The sequence below is a fragment of the Micropterus dolomieu genome, linkage group LG12 (assembly GCF_021292245.1).
Source record: "Micropterus dolomieu isolate WLL.071019.BEF.003 ecotype Adirondacks linkage group LG12, ASM2129224v1, whole genome shotgun sequence".
Taxonomy (NCBI): Eukaryota; Metazoa; Chordata; class Actinopteri; order Centrarchiformes; family Centrarchidae; genus Micropterus; species Micropterus dolomieu.
The window spans coordinates 32,760,604-32,777,769 of NC_060161.1; the positions used below are offsets into that span (position 1 = coordinate 32,760,604).

The following is a 17,166-nucleotide window of genomic DNA, read 5'->3' on the forward strand; positions in this document are numbered from 1 at the left end:
GACCCCTAAGTGTAGGATGAATCATCAAAATTATTCAAATGTATTACAGTATATATTTTCTAAATACCAAGACATAGCAGATTAATTAATGAAGGAAAAAAAAAAGGTGAAAAATTATATTTGATGTCATCCAAATCTGCACACCCTTGGGATTAATGTATATTAAAGGTTCCCTGTGGAGTTCATGGCCACTAGTAGCGCTATGTAGCAATGTTTTAATCAGTGGCTCATCATTTTGTTTCTTGCTATTCTAATGATCAACAATGTGTAGAGAAAAGTGCAGTGATGTTACTTTTACTTAAGTACTGTACTTAAGTATCAATTTGAGGTACTTTACCTTTACCTAAGTTTATATTTTCAGGTCACTTTCTACTCTACCAGGCTAGTGGTGGTCACTAACCAACCACAATTGCCATTCGTAGACATTCAACATTTTTCAACGCAGGCAATGTTCCACTTTCATTTCGTTCTGGTACACCAACCCACACACAGATACCTTCATTAAAATATTACTAAACGCAATATTATCCCTATTAACTATGATTATCAGTTGACGTATAGTGTTTAATGGCTGGAAAAGTCAATTCAGGCAGGTTTATGTTATTTCTGTATCTCTGACTCTTAGATATTCCATCTAAAGTGTATCATACAGGTTTTAACTGTATGATACACTCATTAGTTCACCTTTCCCATCTGAGTGGTACACTTAGGCACCTTTCCTGCTGCCCCTTTAGAGATCATTAACAAAATTAGTTGACTGAAAAAACAACAGAGAGAGTGAGAGGAGAAAAACTGCTGAGAGCCTAAAACATGATATATAGTGTCTCAGAACTTAAACACATCAATACATAGTTCATTGTGTTTCTTAATACATAAAAAAATCCTAAAAATCGTATAATAACACTTTCACTTTAAGTGAGGGCTTTTTCTCAAAACTTCCATCTTTCAAATCTGTTGGCTGCATTCAAGGCTTATTTCACCCTGTAAGGAAGAACACAACAACAAGGTCAAGGCAAATATATAACCTTGCTGGCTCTGTGGCCTACCTTTTACTTGATAAAAACTATATTCTTGCAAGAACAAGTATGCTGACTGCTAACCGGAGAGTCTCCAGTCTACAATATGGACTCTCCAGTCCAGCAGACAGCAGCAACACTCCTGAATCCTGCAGCTTGTTATCAGTCAGGTCCAGCTCTTTCAGATGGGAGGGGTTGAGCTTCAGAGATGAAGCCAAAAACACACAGCTGACCTCTGACAAGCTGCAGAAACTCAATCTGAACAAAGAACAAAACATGTAGTTAAGACAAGAAAGTGTCTTTGGAAAATATCCAACATTTCATAATTTCACCACCGCCATGGAGGTTTTAAATACAGAAAACCGAATCTAATACAGAATTGAATAAATATGCATGTTTAACAAATCTTAAGAAAGATATAAAAACTGCTAAGTAATTAATTCACTTTTAACTTTACCATTTAATTAGGCAATAAAAATATTTGCAATTGAGAATCTTTGAAAACTAGCTAACAAGCAGTGAAGTTGTTGAACTGTCTAGCAAAGTTACTGCTAGCATCTGAGATCTGTACTGATCTCGCAATTGTAGGTAAAACCTTATCATAACCAATAAGAATGATTTAAAAAAACTACAAATAAAAGATATAATATTTATTTAACAAAGAACATAATGAAATTCAAGCCTATAATATTGACTCTCCAGTCCAGCAGACAGCAGCTTCACCCCTGAATCTTGTTGTAACTAAGGTCCAGGTCTCTCAGATGGGAGGTGTTGGATTTCAGAATTGAGGCAAGAGAAGGACAGCTGCCCTCTGACAAACCACAGTGCCTCAAACTAAATTAAGTTTTATTAAAATAAAATATAAAAACAAAAATCCAATAATTTTTAACACGCAGTTTTCTTAGTTAGCAGTGTATGTCAACAAAGTGTAATTAAATTTTTATTAAACGTTGTTAAATTGGCCTGAATATAGATCCTGAACTGATCCTAGAATTTGGGGGAATTTTACAATATTCCAATATTTCTTTTCTAAATTCTCATTTCTAAATGTCTATCACTATGTATTTTTGATGAAGGTTGAGATCTAGATTTAAAATTTTATGGATTTTCAAATACTAATGTAACACTTTTCAAATGTTAGTTAGCTTCAGTTAAAGTATATGCTCTAAATAAAGTTGTAAACATATCAGAGGGGTGAGTTAGGAGGTTTCCTTTGCTACAGAATATTTAGGCTTTAAATGTGTAGCTCATAATGCTATTAATAATCCATGTTAGAAAACAGGCTGGGGAGCAGCATAATGGGCTTGATGTTTGTTCACATTTGTATTAAAGCACAGAACTAAAAATGAGCTGCCTCACCTGAGAGTCTCCAGTCTACAGTGTGGACTCTTCAGTCCAGCAGACAGCAGCTTCACTCCTGAATCATGCAGTTTGTTATTACTCAGGTCCAGCTCTCTTAGATGGGAGGAGTTGGATTTAAGAGCCAAGGCCAGAGAAGAACAGCTGCTCTCTGGTAGCAAGCAATCAATTTGTCTGAATAAAAGAACAAAGAATAAAGCACGTAGCTAACAAGACTAGAAAAGTATAGCCCAGCCAGAATGCAGACATACATCCTCATTTCTGAAAGTTAGTGAGACATAAGGAAACATTTTCAGTTTTTCGGTCTATGCCCTAAAACAGATTTTATAACATAAAAACATTTCATGGAATATGGACTGAATTGAAGCAAAGATGAAAGTGTTTTAAGGGTTTCTTTAATGGCCATTAATTAATTTGCATAAAATATACAACTGGATCTACTATAGATTCCCGAATTTGAAAACTGAAAAAGCTTTTTGGATGAGGTCTTCAAAAAACTTGTTTAAAGGGGCATTATGGAGTTTCCAGTGGCCACTAGCGGTGTGGTTTTTAGATTGATTCCAGGCGTGTGCTCATACACATGCTCGCTTGAACTCATGAGCGAGCATAATCCGAAACACAACCACTTTCATACAGAAATCTGAATCCGACCCAGAGACCTCACATTAAAAGCAGGGTAGTGGCTGATGCAAGCAACGGAGAAAATAGGCGTGTGCTTCATTTCTGAGTGAGTTTTGAGCCCATTGACAATAAGGCAATGAAAATTTGATTTATTAAAATCAAAAACTTACATATAGCCCCTTTAAGAAACAAGTCTATTTGCTTTTCATTTAGTACCTCTAGCTAAGGTATACTATGGACCTGGATGCAGAAATAATTAAATTAAGCAGTCTGACCTGAGAGTCTCCAATCTACAGTGTGGACTCTTCAGTCCAGCAGACAGCAGCGCCACTCCTGAATCCTGTAGCTTGTTGTTGCTCAGATCGAGCTCTCTCAAATTGGAGGGGTTGGACTTCAGAGCTGAGGCCAGGACTTCACAGTGAGTTTCTAAAAGTCGACAGTCAGAAAGTCTGCAGATGTAATGGAAAGTAAGTGATTATTGAGTCTAAGCTAAGACAAAGTATCAGATTTTATTTGTACAGAAAACAAATGACTAGTATAATTTGTATAGCAGCTGTCATGGTTGATTTTCATCTTATCTCATCTGATGGGTTCAAATATTCCCGATTAGTCTGTAATCAAAACACGGACATCACTGAGAATCTCTGATTGGTTATGAATGAAAGACAGGATTGTATGCCATTACATTTTTACCCCATTGGAAGTGCTATTACACAAGAAAACTTTCTGATGGGCAAGATTATGGGATCATGGGCTATTGCAATTGTTGCTAAGCAACAAAACTCTCTGCCTGACCTTTGTCCTTGACTGCTGGAACAGGAGGATCCAGACACATAGATAAGGAGATACTGTCACTGTGAAAAAAGTAGAGCATGTGTTACTTTCTGATCATAACTTTAATGCTTTCTTTGAATAAAATTAACACATCTGGTTGTAAAACTGATTATGTAAATAGCATGGTTTACTTCAACACAGTATAGCAGTTTTTAAAATATATGAATATTACATTATTGGTAAACTATCGCTATAACAGTATTTTTCTGTCGTAATTAAGCTGCAAACTGACTGGTACGTTTGAGATTTTGGTATTTGGATGCCAAAAACAAATGCATTTGCAAGTTAAGTTTATGCTTTCACTCTCACTACCAAACATGGAAAAGACTTACATATTTGATCTGTAATCATCTCTTCAAATTTGAAATACTTAGTAGACAGTATAAGTGCAACTGTTCTCGAGCAGGCGGAATTCCAAAAATGCAGCCTGACACACTGCTGTCCTGTTGGCCTGTCAATATTAGATTATTGTTGTCTTCTTGTACTGAAAACTAGCAAGCCACTTTGACAGCCATGCAACTGCTATGCAGTAATGTTAGCTTGGCCCTGAAGTGAGGCAGCAGAAACACTGAACTTGCCAAACAATGGTTATTCTACAGCATAGTTCACAGAGTCCTGACAAGTCCTACTATTAGATAAAATTATTTTAGTCTTAGTTTCACCTTCAGCACAAATTCTAGGGTGAGATGTTTGCTAAATATAGGCCTGGGACTTACCGAACTTTTCTGCAGTTCCTGACTGCTGGGATCAGTCTCAGTCGCCCCTCCTCTGATGTCCTGTATGCCTTCATATCCAGCACATCCAGGACCTCTTCTGATATCTTCAGCATGAAGGCCAAAGCTGAGCAGTGGATCTCAGAGAGTTCCTTCTCTGATCTGTTCTCTGACTTCAGGTACTTTTGGATCTCCTGATGTATTGATGGGTCATTTATCTCCACCAGACAGTGGAAGATGTTGCTGCTTCTGTCGGGAGAGATGTCATAGATGCTTTCTGGACTGTTCTCTGTTCGACCTAAAAAACCTATCAAGAGTCTCTGATTTGATTCAAGTGAAAGGCCGTGAAGGAAGCGGACAAACAGGTCCAGATGGCCATTTCTGCTCTTCAGTGATTCATGCAAGGCTTGATTCAGCAACTTATCCAAATATGGCTCACAGCTAAGATACCTACCCCAGGTTTCCCCAGAAATGTCTCCAGTATCTCTGTATACCTGTTTGTGTGACAATGAAAAATATAGACTGCAGCAAGAAACTCCTGAATGCTCAGATGAACAAAGCAGTAAACTGTTTTCTGGAGGATCACACTCTCTCTCTCTTTTGAAGATCTCTGTACAAACTCCTGAGTATACCGAGGCCTCTTTGACATCAAGACCACACTGCTCCAGGTCTTCTTGGTAGAACATGATGTTTCCTTTCTCCAGATGTTCAAATGCCAGCCTTTCCAGCTTCAGAAGAACTTCACTGTCAGCATCGGTCAGCTCCTGTGGACTCTTCTCATGTCCCTTATTATATTTCTGCTTCTTCCTTTTTGTCTGAACCAGCAGGAGGTGTGAGTACAGGTTAGTCAGTGTCTTGGGCAGCTGTCCTCTCTGGTCTGTGATCAACATGTGCTCCAGAACTGTAGCAGTGATCCAATAGAAGACTGGGACTTGACACATCATGTATAGGCTCCTGGATGTCTCAATGTGTGAGATGATTTTGCTGGACAGCTCTTCATCACTGACTCTCCTCCTGAAGTACTCCTCCATCTGGGCATCATTGAAGCCTCGTACTTCTGTTACCCTGTCAACACATAAATGAGGGATCTGATCGGTCGCTGCAGGTCGGGAAGTTATCCAGACGAGAGCCGAGATAAGCAGATTTCCCTTGATGAGGTTTGTCAACAGCACGTTGACTGGTGACTTCTGTGTGACATCAGACACAATCTTCTTTTTCGTGAAATCCAATGAAAGTCTGCTTTCATCCAGGCCATCAAAGATGAACAACAGTTTACAGACAGCGAGCTTCTCTGCTGTGATCTTCTGTAATGTTGGATGGAAAACATGGAGCATCATGAGAAGGCTGTACTGCTCATTTTTTTATTAAGTTCAGCTCCCTGAATGAAAGCAGAATCACCAGACTGACATCTTGGTTTTCCAAGCCCTCTGCCCAGTCCAGAGTGAACGTCCGCACTGAGAAGGTTTTCCCAATGCCAGCGACACCACTAGTCTGTTGGCCAGGTAAGGCTTTAAAGATGTCGTGGCACCTGATCGGAGTGTGATGGAGGGTCTTCTTGGAAGCTGTCTCAAGGTGCCTCACCTCATGTTGGCTATTGACCTCCTCACTCTGTCCCTCTGTGATGTAGAGCTCAGTGTAGATCCTGTTGAGGAGGGTTCCACTTCCTGTTTCATCAGTTCCCTCAGTCACACATTCACATCTCCTTCTCAGACTGATCTTATGTCCATCAATAATTTCCCGTAGACCTTTATTCCATGCAGAAGAAGCAAAAGCAATGGGAATTATTATGGCTTAACAGAAGTCTATTTTCATGTCAACATTGTCTACAAACACCGACATCCACTCTTACTTCCTAAACCGCTGTTCTGACTTGGTGCCTGTAGACACCGTTCACAGCTGGTAGAGGCCAGACTGCAGGACAGCCTCTCCAAATCAGCGCCACTACACCTCTTTCTCCCTCTGTGTAAATGAAGACAACTATTTGTCAATAAAACACTTAAATATCAAGATTTTACATTTACTAGATTTAGGAGTTGTTTGGCCACAGAAATATCTTAATTCTTTCCCCCAGTCACAATAGGATCATTGGCAGAGATTAAGTACGCCAAGCTGACTCCCTGTGACTCTCAATCGAGTAGGTCAAACTGTAGGCCTCTCTGAAACTGCTTGCTACTCCCTCGCCCCACCTACTTCCCCTCCATTTGCAAGTTCATGTGGAGGGTCCCCCACATTGAGTGACATCCGAAACCAATGAGGGCGGAGTGGTGGTGGGTTGTTAAACCCTCCAATGCTGATTAAGCGCCGATGTCAGCTTGTTGAAGGTGCGTAACACCCCTTCCTGCACGATGGGGGACCTGTCTTTCAAATGTGAGCTCTGTGTGACTTCGCCGGTTAACATGTGGGTTTTTTAAATTCAGAAAGTACACTAACATTTCATATCACCATTCACAGGTTAACAACGGAGCCCAAAAGTTATATTGTGTTTAATCAAAAAATGCTCTTGTCTGATAGACAATTGTAGTGAACAACGGTGTGGATTTGTGCATTTTATATTGAATAAATTTGGAGCTACCCTAAATTCCTTTCTCCTCCCCAGAGAAGAAGGGGAGGGGTCAAAGTTGCTTTCTCTAAGTGCTATCCCGACCATGAAACTGGCACCTTTTTGATTCCGAAGCTGATAACGCGGGGCCTGACTGTTAAACTGACAAAGGGACACGAGCCAGCCATTGGCATCTTCCTGAACAGCCTATCAAAACTGGCCCCCCCACACACGTTTCCGTGGCAACTGACCTTATTCTTTGTTTTATTACCACATCTAAGGCATACTCCTTGTCTCACCTAGGTGTGACACAATCCAGGACAGCCGAACTTTGAATGGCTAAGGACTGCAGTCTCCAAAGACTCAAAGCATTTAATTAAGTTTAATTAAATCTTTAGTTACTTGATTACGTTTGCCTCTATTTGAGTAGTTATGTTAACTGTTGTTGCTATCTGTTGTTGATATTAGTGCTGAAAAGAAGTTACATGTGCAGTGTTTTTATTTTCAGCAAGACACTCCTTCATCTAATGTAATCTAAGCTTTCCTCATGTAACCTGAGCTCCCCCAAGTGGACGAAATAAGTATTACATGACCTCGTTGGAAATGCCGTTAAATGTATAAATATCCTGACCAGTAATTGTTTCCTGTTACCAGAATGTGTGTTGAGTCTTACTGCTTGTCGACGGCCTGCTTTTGGCCTGTTGCACGGGTCCCACGGGTTTGCCAACAGCGAAGAGAAGAGCGAAGCGAGGTCGCGTGTCGCTCTTTTGTTGCCTGGGGCGTGGTTCCCCAGGGGGCGTCTCAGGTTTCCCAAGGGGCTGCCTTTCTAAACTTAATGTTTAAAAGAAATCTATTTGCACGTCTTATAATCAAATATTTTCCACAATCGAACCTCAATGGTCGAACGGTTGTACTGTTCTAAGCATTTGGTGATAAAATGTTCATTTTAACTCCTAAATTATAGCATTAGTTTACTTTCATTAGCTCTTCTATGCCATATGAGTCAAATGCTTCCCACAACCGAACCTCCAGGCTCATTGTTCAGCAAATGTTTATGTTCCCTGTATCCAACCGTCTTTTTATCACCTTAGTTAGAGAATAAATTCACTGTAATATAATCAAGAGCTGTGTGTGTTGCCTATTTCTAGTTCCTGCCAAGAGAATTGACCCTTTAGATATGAGACTGACTGACTGATTTAAGATAATTGAGCGATTATTAACTAACTGATCACTAGTAATAATTGTATAGTTATTCAAAACTACCTAGAGGTCCGGAGACTCTAGGATTATAACAACTCCGGTGGTGCCCTTAACGAGGAAATTTTGATTTTATGAATCTTAAAAATTCATAATTGGGTATCAATTCTCACAAATTTATTAAAATGCTGGACTAAAAAATTTTAGGTCTGCTACACAATACAACTCTTGTTTTTATTGAATCTTCTATTTAGACTGGGGAGAGGGTAGTTCGTCCGAAAGTTGGCCACTGTATTTATACACTACATGTGTTAGGGAACTCGATTTGGCTGTGAGGGTGACTCCGACCAGAGTTCACTCCGTGTCGGAGTGGAAGTGGCGAGGGTCTAGTTTCGGAAAGGCCCAGTCTCTCCTCTCCTCTCCCTTCTGTCTGTTTGGTTGATTGACTGATGCAACTGCCTTGATAAGGATGCAAGCATTAATTGCCTAGGCAACCCATGGTTACACAGACAGACAGAGTAGCTCTTTAGAAAGTGGTGCATGTGACTTGGTTGACACAGACTGTGACTAAATTTGGTAAGCATAGTGTCTTGGATACTGAACCAATATCCAATAGAATCTTCACACATCTATACAGAGGTGAAGAATAAACTTTTCTGGATGCGAATTGAATCTCTGTACTGCTTTTGACAGTCTCCTGGGCCAGGCTTCACTAAATATTCCTGAAACCTTTTTCATCAATAACAGTTGACTAGCTCACACAATTGTTTTTCATATTCATGGTTTCTTGGTATGTAGTCCAGATTGAAAACACCCATGTCGTCTAAAAGGCCTCAGTATGTTCCAAACAAAGTGCAAGTCGGACAGTCTAACAGTGTCTTAAGCTCTTTAACTAATTTTAGGGCTAGTTTCTACTTTTGTGAATCCACTGTCAAAGTTACTGTACTAATTCACTTTTACAGCTCTTGTTTATGTGTTCTTATCTTTTTCAGATTTATATTTTTTGTTTATATTTCCTCTGTAACAAAAGCTACATATTGTACGAGCAGAGGAATTAGTTCACTTGAAGCATACTGAGATCTTACCAGTTCGGTTTTATGAATACAGTACAATCTTACTGTGTACACAAGGGTTGAGTATTACTGAAGCCTGGAGGGGATTCATGGCAGCAGTCACTCGACGTAGACTGACCTCTAGACTCCAACAACTCTGATCTCTATGAACTTCTGAAAAAATAAAGTTTAATGCAAAACAAGAACAAAAAATGTACCTTTGTCATATTTCAGTATGACATTAAAGTGTGCGCAGTCCTCTTACTTTGTGAGTGAAGGAGGTGCAGGTTCATTAGTGAATGCTAGAGGCTGTCCCATGGACTGGTCACTCTTCAGAGACACACCGCTGAATCTTGAAGGTGGTGCTTTGACCTCCTCTGCCTCCTCACAAACAGTCATCTTCAGGGGGGCAGAGGGAAACTAGTAGCATGACAGACAAACAAACAGAATTAGCATAATCAGAATAAATCACTCATTCATTAAGTTCCTCTAAAAGACACTCAGGAATTCAGGTTTATAGTTGTGAGAAAACACTAAATGAGGGCATCCTGGCGTCATATTGGGGTTCGAGATGCACACAACACCCTTCCTCCTTCTGTCACATGTCAGGTCCCTCTATACAGGCCCAACAAAGACACTGAGATTTCACAAGTCCTGAGTGTCTAGCAACAACCAGCTTTCAACATTTCTTGCATCATATTTCCTGTCATCAGTTCTTCCAGTCAGCAACTACTCCCTAACGTTCCCTTCCTGCCCTAAAGTACTTTCCTCAATGTTTCCTGTCTTCAGTAATCACCTAACTTCCATGCCAACCTGTCCCAGCAACCCCAGTCAGCTCCTCAGCATATAAGATAGAACATTATTTATTTATCCCAAGCAAAAAATATTTACCAGGAGCTTTTCCCTTCTGTGTATTCTGTCTTAGTTTCTGTCCTTTTTCTAATCTGTTTTTGCCTGTTGGGACTGACAAATGCTAATGAATCCTGTTTTGAATTACAGACAGTAAAGATTGTTTTAATTTCAGCCTGCCTGTCTCTGTGAGTCCTTTGTCTACAAAACTGAGTCTTAATGACTTTCTGTTCATACATTTCAAGTTCATACATTTTGTTAACAAGACTAAGAGTAGGGCTGCGACTAACCGTTATTTTCATAATCAATTAATGTGACAATTATGTTTTTCAATAGATTAAATTAAATTATTGAAAAAGACTTATAATTCCCTATACGAAATATTCAAATGTCTTGTTTTGTCCAAACAACAGTCGAAGAAATGTGACGAAGAAAACCATCTGAGAAGCTGGAACAATTAGAGCAAATGTTTGCAATTTTTTGCTTAAAAATGGATGGAAATAATTTATTTTCTGTCAGTCGACTAATTGATTAATCAACCAAACATTGCAGCTGTAGTTTGGTCAAATATTAACATTATTCATTAATTAAATTAATGAATAATGATTCTGATTAAAATGTTAAATGTGTTCTTTCTTTTTTGAAAGAATGAAAAGCAAAACCAGAAAGAGATGAATAGGAGGAAATGCTGATGAATGGTTTACACAGCTTATCTGCTATTTTAAAGCAAGTATATCCAGCTGCAGCCCGCAGACCTGATGGAAGTTGACGGAAGTTGACGGAAGTTGACGGAAGTTGAAGTTGAACTTCCAAATATGGTTTGTCCCAGAAGACAATGTGTAGGGTTAATCTCGGCTCACGTACATTATAGATCCTAATGTTAACCATTTTATTCTTTAGAGGCCAACAACATCACCGGTTCCTTGTCAGTAATAAGTTGCTTCCTTCATATATTGCAGTCCTGCCCTCCAGTATTCGCCAGATCGTTTGCTCGCCTATGTGGTAGCTAGTCATGGCTGAAACTTCTGAGTTCTCTCAGTGTTTTTTCCTCGTGTTTTCTGTTTCCGTGAATTACCCTTTCTGTTCTCTCCACTGACCTAGATTCCACGAAATCCCAGTGGAGCTTTCCACCTGTTCTCCCTGCCTGGACCGACTCCTGCTCAACCTCCCCTCCGATCCGCACCTTTTCCTGTCTGTAAATAAACTCAGAACTCAGTTTCTCCCCTTTCTCCGGTCGTGCTTTTGAGTCCTATAAATAGTGCTCCCTAACACCATTGCTTTTAGCATTATTAGTGAGTTTTTCTGGTTGATGACTTACAACCATGTTGGGAGATCAGTTGTTTGTTTCCACCCATCTGATCATTTGGCTTCTCATGTTTCTTGACTCATCAGACTTATATCTGTCTCTGGATCTCAGCTGTAACATTTGGTCAAAATGTAATCATCTGTGATATCCCTGATGTCCAGAGCAACAAAAATGACTACTGGGTCTGCACAGGGCTGGACTGCTAATCTGGCATACCGGGCAATGTAATGTAAATTATGTATTTATATAGCCTAACTGTTTTTTAAAAAATGGGCCGACGACTGGCCCATAAAACATGGACAGTTTTTATACTGACACTGGGCTGGCCCAATCACATTTTATACCAGCCCCCATCCCCTCTGGCTCTGTTTCTTGTGTTACACCCCCTCAAAAAATCGGATGCCGCCAAATGCACGAAAATAACAGATATATTTGCTGGGACTGCATTAGTTTCAACATCAGCTGCAGTACCCAACGTAGAGCAGGCACAGGCACTTGAAGGAGTAAAGGAGAGCCAAGGCCACTGCCAGGCAGAGGAGGAGGCGTGTGTTAGCGAGTGACAAAGTAAGCAGGAGGAGAGTGGAGGTGAAGCGGTAAGCATGGAGTAGCTCAACCTGTAGGGAGGGAGAAGGGAGGGAGGGTCAAAAATGCTATGAAAAAGGTTTATTTGCAAGGCTGCAATACAATGTAAATATAGAAGAAAACTGTTGTCCAAATAAATTAACTTAGGCTAAAAACATTACTGCATTCTATTCTAATATATTTTTATATTCTGAATTGTCTCCTGCCACCTGAATTTTGTTCTTCCCCGGTGCAGAAAATGTCCCCAGAATGCAGGAAATTAATTTTTTAATGCTTAAAATCTTCTAGGGGAGGACCCCCAGACCCTCCTATCGAGTATTTCATCAATACATTTTTTTCCTAAATTGTAATCCTATTAAAAGATATTGTTGTCATGACCCCAATCTTGTGTAATGTTATGTCTCAAGTGTTTCATCACACCCTTAATCTAAGCCCTTAAATGGAGGGATGGTGTATTGGTGAGGGGTGTCCGTCCGATTTTGGTGGGCCGCCTGGGCCATAAATGCCAGGGCCGATTTTTTGTCCCAGTCCAGCCCTGGTTATAGGAAACATCCACTTTTCTTCTTGCAACTCAGTTTTCCTTATTGTGAGCCACTGTAACTTACATTGCTGTATTAAAACCTGTTGTGAGTGAATTTAAAAAGATGGGTAGCTTTTTACTTTTCCTTGAGTAGCATTGAAGGGAACAGACTGACCCGGTAAGGGGGACGTAATCGATTTTCGCTGTTTTCCGTCAATCTTTATCGGCCTCTGCTGGCGACCCGTAGGAGTTACACAGACCTGCAGGACATGTCTGAAATCGTCTCACCGAGCCGAACAAAATAAGAACACCCACAGCCAGGATGCAGTGTTCTGTTCTCAAGCTGTGGACCTGTAAAGCATGGGAGTGCTTTTGGTCATATATATTGACTGTTTTTATCAATATTTCAATGTTTTGGAAGCTTTATGTTATTTGGAACGTGGTTGTATGGAGAGAAATAATGTTTTGAAGATAACTACCAATAAAAGTGAACACATAAACAGTAAATATGGCCAAAACATGGACATTAAACTGGTATATTTTTGATAGATTGTGTAATAGTTGTTGTAAATCAGTTTCTTTTCATCAAAATTAAGGTTACAATTACATTCCAGGTGTATTAGAAGATATTCAGGTGCATCATTATCTACCTTATGGTGGTTTTGATGATTTAATGCATCAAAATAAAGCTTTTTTTACCAGGTTAGGATGAAAATATCATATTTTTTCTGTATTTCAAATCCATGTAGTCTGTAATAGTAAAGTAAATATGTTAATATACAATGGATTTATATTCCTTTGCTTCTGACCTTTCAAAGGAGACCAGAATTATGCATCTAGGCCTAATGGTTGAGGAGATATTACTGATTTATTTAGGGTACGTTATTGTAGACGCTTTTCCTAGAAATAGGTGCCAGGTACCATGTGGTTAACGACTTCTGCTTTTACTTTTGTAACATTTTTGTGTGGGACCTGTACTTTTTCCACCACTGCAGTTCACACGTGAATGCACTCTGTCATTAGTGAATGTACTCAGTGTTTAAAGTGAAGTAGTATGAGAAGTTTAGAACAGAACTGTGAAATTATCACACAATATCAGGACAATAGGATCAAGCCCATAAAATATTCAATCAATATTTTCTGCCATCTTGCCTTTAAGTTGGCGTATGCATCTCACTGCAATACAAAGCTTCTTTTTAAAAACACAATGCACTTCCACGTCAGCCCAAATTAATTTTAAATCCAGTCTGCAGTTGAAATTTAACTACATTTCCTGTTGTTCCCCTCCAAAACAATCTCTGTTCTTTGAAGACAAATAAAGTCCAGTGTTGTCCAGAAAACTGTGTAGTCTAGTTCTATTTCGAAAATATATAGCCAATATCCGACTCTAAAAATGTATTTTTAATATTCTTTAAAGATGTTTGTCTCATTTAATATACATGTAGCCTACAGAAAATTCCGCAGTTCAACCAGTAATATACAATATAAATATACAATATTTAACTGGCTAATAACACAATGAGGATTAAACTAAACCACAGTTCCTGGTTTGGATCACATCGCTCCATCTCTCATTAGGTTTCATATGAGGAACATTTTCTCTAGGTGATCCCAACAATTATAATGTTCAGTATTATTAAACAGTATTAAAGCTGAAGCTCTTTGAGATCCAGGAAGATTGTGCCCGTACAAACAGGAGATATAACACAGACCAGCTTGTTTCAATGCTTAAGACTTTTAATTTTGCGTAAGACAAGAAAAAACAGTTCAGACAGTTCTGCAGAATAAAGTTGTGCTAAAAGCTTTCTTTTCATTACACATTCAGTCTGCTCGTATTAAAGAGACAGAGACAATCCAGCTGCTGTTTATGTCACTTGTCGCTTCATTCCTTAAGTAGCGTTACAGCGATAGAGAAGTAATAAAGATGTCATTGTATGAGTTATAAAGCCTTCAGGTCAAATATGAGACTGGTGGACACAAACACAAATTGATCAGTGTTTGTGTTTTTGACACGTTCTTCATGTGTTTAACAGCCATTTCTGACACAGACAGATGGGATTGGGTCAACATCACATTGCTGGTCGTCCCAGCATTTATTATCTGTATGAACCAAAAACACAGCAGTCAGACAGCAAACCTGAAACTGTTGAATGAAGCATCATTATGTAGACAGATCATTCATCCTGGGATATATTGTCCGTTTGAACATCATCACTCACAGTTACAGACAGAAACTCCTGACTATTGTCATCATAACAGTTTTTGTAACAGGTAACTAATCAATCTCAAAAATACGATTTTGTAGTTTATGATATAATGTTTTGTATTGGTAACATTCAAGTGACTTCATAAACCCAAAGATATTTAAATTTATGCAATTCACCAGCCTTTTCTTTTTAAGTAAAATATTGTGTCTTAATTTACCTGAATAATTCATTTGCAGACAGTTCTGACGACCGCCAGCGTTACTAGGCTCTCCAGGACACCAGTGAGAAAAGTTGAAAGGCTTTCCGTCACTCCAGAACCAAACTCCCTCCTTGAATACAGAATATAATATTGTATAAAAGAGTCAGCACAATAATGCTTAAATTAATTACATGTTGAACATCATATAATGATGAATAATTTACCTGTTGTGCATCAGATCCCCCAATCCATGCTAATCCTTGATTTTGAGTTTCCCTCAATATCATCGCCTGAATCTGATGGTACTCCTGGATGTTGTGTACAGATGCAAGGTTTCCACCCATGGATATACAGTTTCTCTACAGCAGAGAAAGAAGAAACAAGACTGTAAACGATGCCACTGCTAGAAAGTAATACACAGTATTACGTGTAGAAGCTTCACTGAATAAAGATAATCCTTATTACCTCAGCCGCAGTCCAAGTCATGAATCGTGGAACGTAGAGGAAACAGCGATCGTTGAAATCAGTCCAACCCTCGGGGCAAGATGTGGACATCTTGACAACATGACTCTCTCCTGAAGTCAAACAGACAAGTAGTAGATGCAATGTTTCTGTTTGTTTACAGGAGAACATCATGGCAAAGTGTATTTTAATATAATTCTGATAAAGTACCCACTGACCTGTTGGAGTGAGCGAGTCAGTCCAGTTTACAACCTCTGCGTCTGGAAGAACTGCACAGTTTGACACAGCAGTTACTGATTTAAGTTGTCTGCTGTCTTCATTTTGTATTTATGAATACATTTAATTACACATGAACATAAGCTGTCTCTCGTTCACACTCACATATGGAGTAATACTCACCAGCAGCTCTGGTCAGAGCCATCATGGCACAAAGAAGTGCAGACAGAGTCAGCGTCTTCATGGTGGAGATGATGCAGATGTTGAAGATGATGATTACCTTTAATAAAGACAGACAGGGACATGTTAGTAATACTTCTCTAGGGAAGAGACCACCTGTAGTGGCAGTCAGGTCAATATATAATGACAGTTTGTGAGCAAACCTGCTGCAGAACGATCTTCTCTTCTTCCTTCTCAGCGTCTGTAGCTTCAGTCGTTCTGAACCAGAGAAACACCAGCTCTTATATACAGTTAATGACACATCTTATCAGGAACTGATGATGAATTAATTTATCTTGCCACCTCATAAAACCAGAAACTAAAGACATACAACCAAAATACACATTTACAGGCAACATGTTCACCATGTCCAGCTGAAAGGTTTGTTTGCATAATGTTTGTAACCACCAGAGCTGTGAAATATGATCACTACAACTTTTGAGATCACTGTTAAGTGGAACTCAAACTTTCAGACATATTAACTGTAGTAAATGTATTTAATAAGGACAAATTCCAGTTGGATGCTAATTATATTATATTGGGCATTGTTTCAATTCACTGATATATTTGTAGTGAGTGTTTAAGCTGAGAATCCATCACTTTTATTATGTCTTAAGGCGAGGCACCACAGTCAAATTATGATTTTGCTTCCTTGAATAATATATATAAACATTATTAGTTATCTATATGTACCAAGTCCGTCAACTGCAGATTGTGTAAATATTATCTCTTTAGATTTTCCTTCCCTTAGATTTGACCAGCCTTTTTTAAACTCTCCATACTGAATCATATATAATTTGAAAGCTTGTTTTCTAGATCACAATGTTAGCTAGTCCATATAATATATATCTATAAGAGATGTGTTCATAGGAAAAAAAAGAATTTTTATTAAGTGTGTTGTTTTTCCGCTTTTTTCCACAAAATGACAATGTTTCCTGTACGCCACATTGTTTCTTAGGTCATATAGCAAGACATTTAAATACAAACAAAGTTGGGACACTGTACAAATTGTGAGTAAAAAGGAATGGAATAATTTACAAATCTCATAAACTTATATTTTATTCTCAATAGAATATAGATAACATATCAAATGTTGAAAGTGAGACATTTTGAAATGTCATGCCAAATATTGGCTCATTTTGGATTTCATGAGAGCTACACATCCCAAAGTAGTTGGGACAGGTAGAATATAAAATTACATATAAGGAACAGCTGGAGGACCAATTTGCAACTCATTATGTCAATTGGCAACATGATTGGGTATAAAAAGAGCCT

The 17,166-nt window shown here is 38.9% G+C and overlaps 1 protein-coding gene and 1 pseudogene across 1 annotated transcript in view; both read right to left on the bottom strand.

Annotated features, from left to right (window-relative positions):
- Positions 1-971: 971 nt before the first annotated feature.
- Positions 972-9,730, bottom strand: LOC123979922 (annotated as a pseudogene).
- Positions 9,731-14,352: 4,622 nt separating this feature from the next.
- The window catches only part of LOC123980070 (ladderlectin-like), a 12,966-nt gene continuing 10,152 nt past the window's right edge, over positions 14,353-17,166 (bottom strand). The window contains exons 3-9 of the mRNA XM_046064259.1: positions 16,056-16,110; positions 15,856-15,952; positions 15,675-15,725; positions 15,460-15,569; positions 15,219-15,353; positions 15,013-15,124; positions 14,353-14,688 (exon numbers count right to left, since the gene is read on the bottom strand). Coding sequence (XP_045920215.1) covers positions 14,615-14,688; positions 15,013-15,124; positions 15,219-15,353; positions 15,460-15,569; positions 15,675-15,725; positions 15,856-15,952; positions 16,056-16,110 — 634 coding nt within the window. The 3' untranslated portion in view covers positions 14,353-14,614. The remainder of the gene's footprint in view (positions 14,689-15,012; positions 15,125-15,218; positions 15,354-15,459; positions 15,570-15,674; positions 15,726-15,855; positions 15,953-16,055; positions 16,111-17,166) is intronic.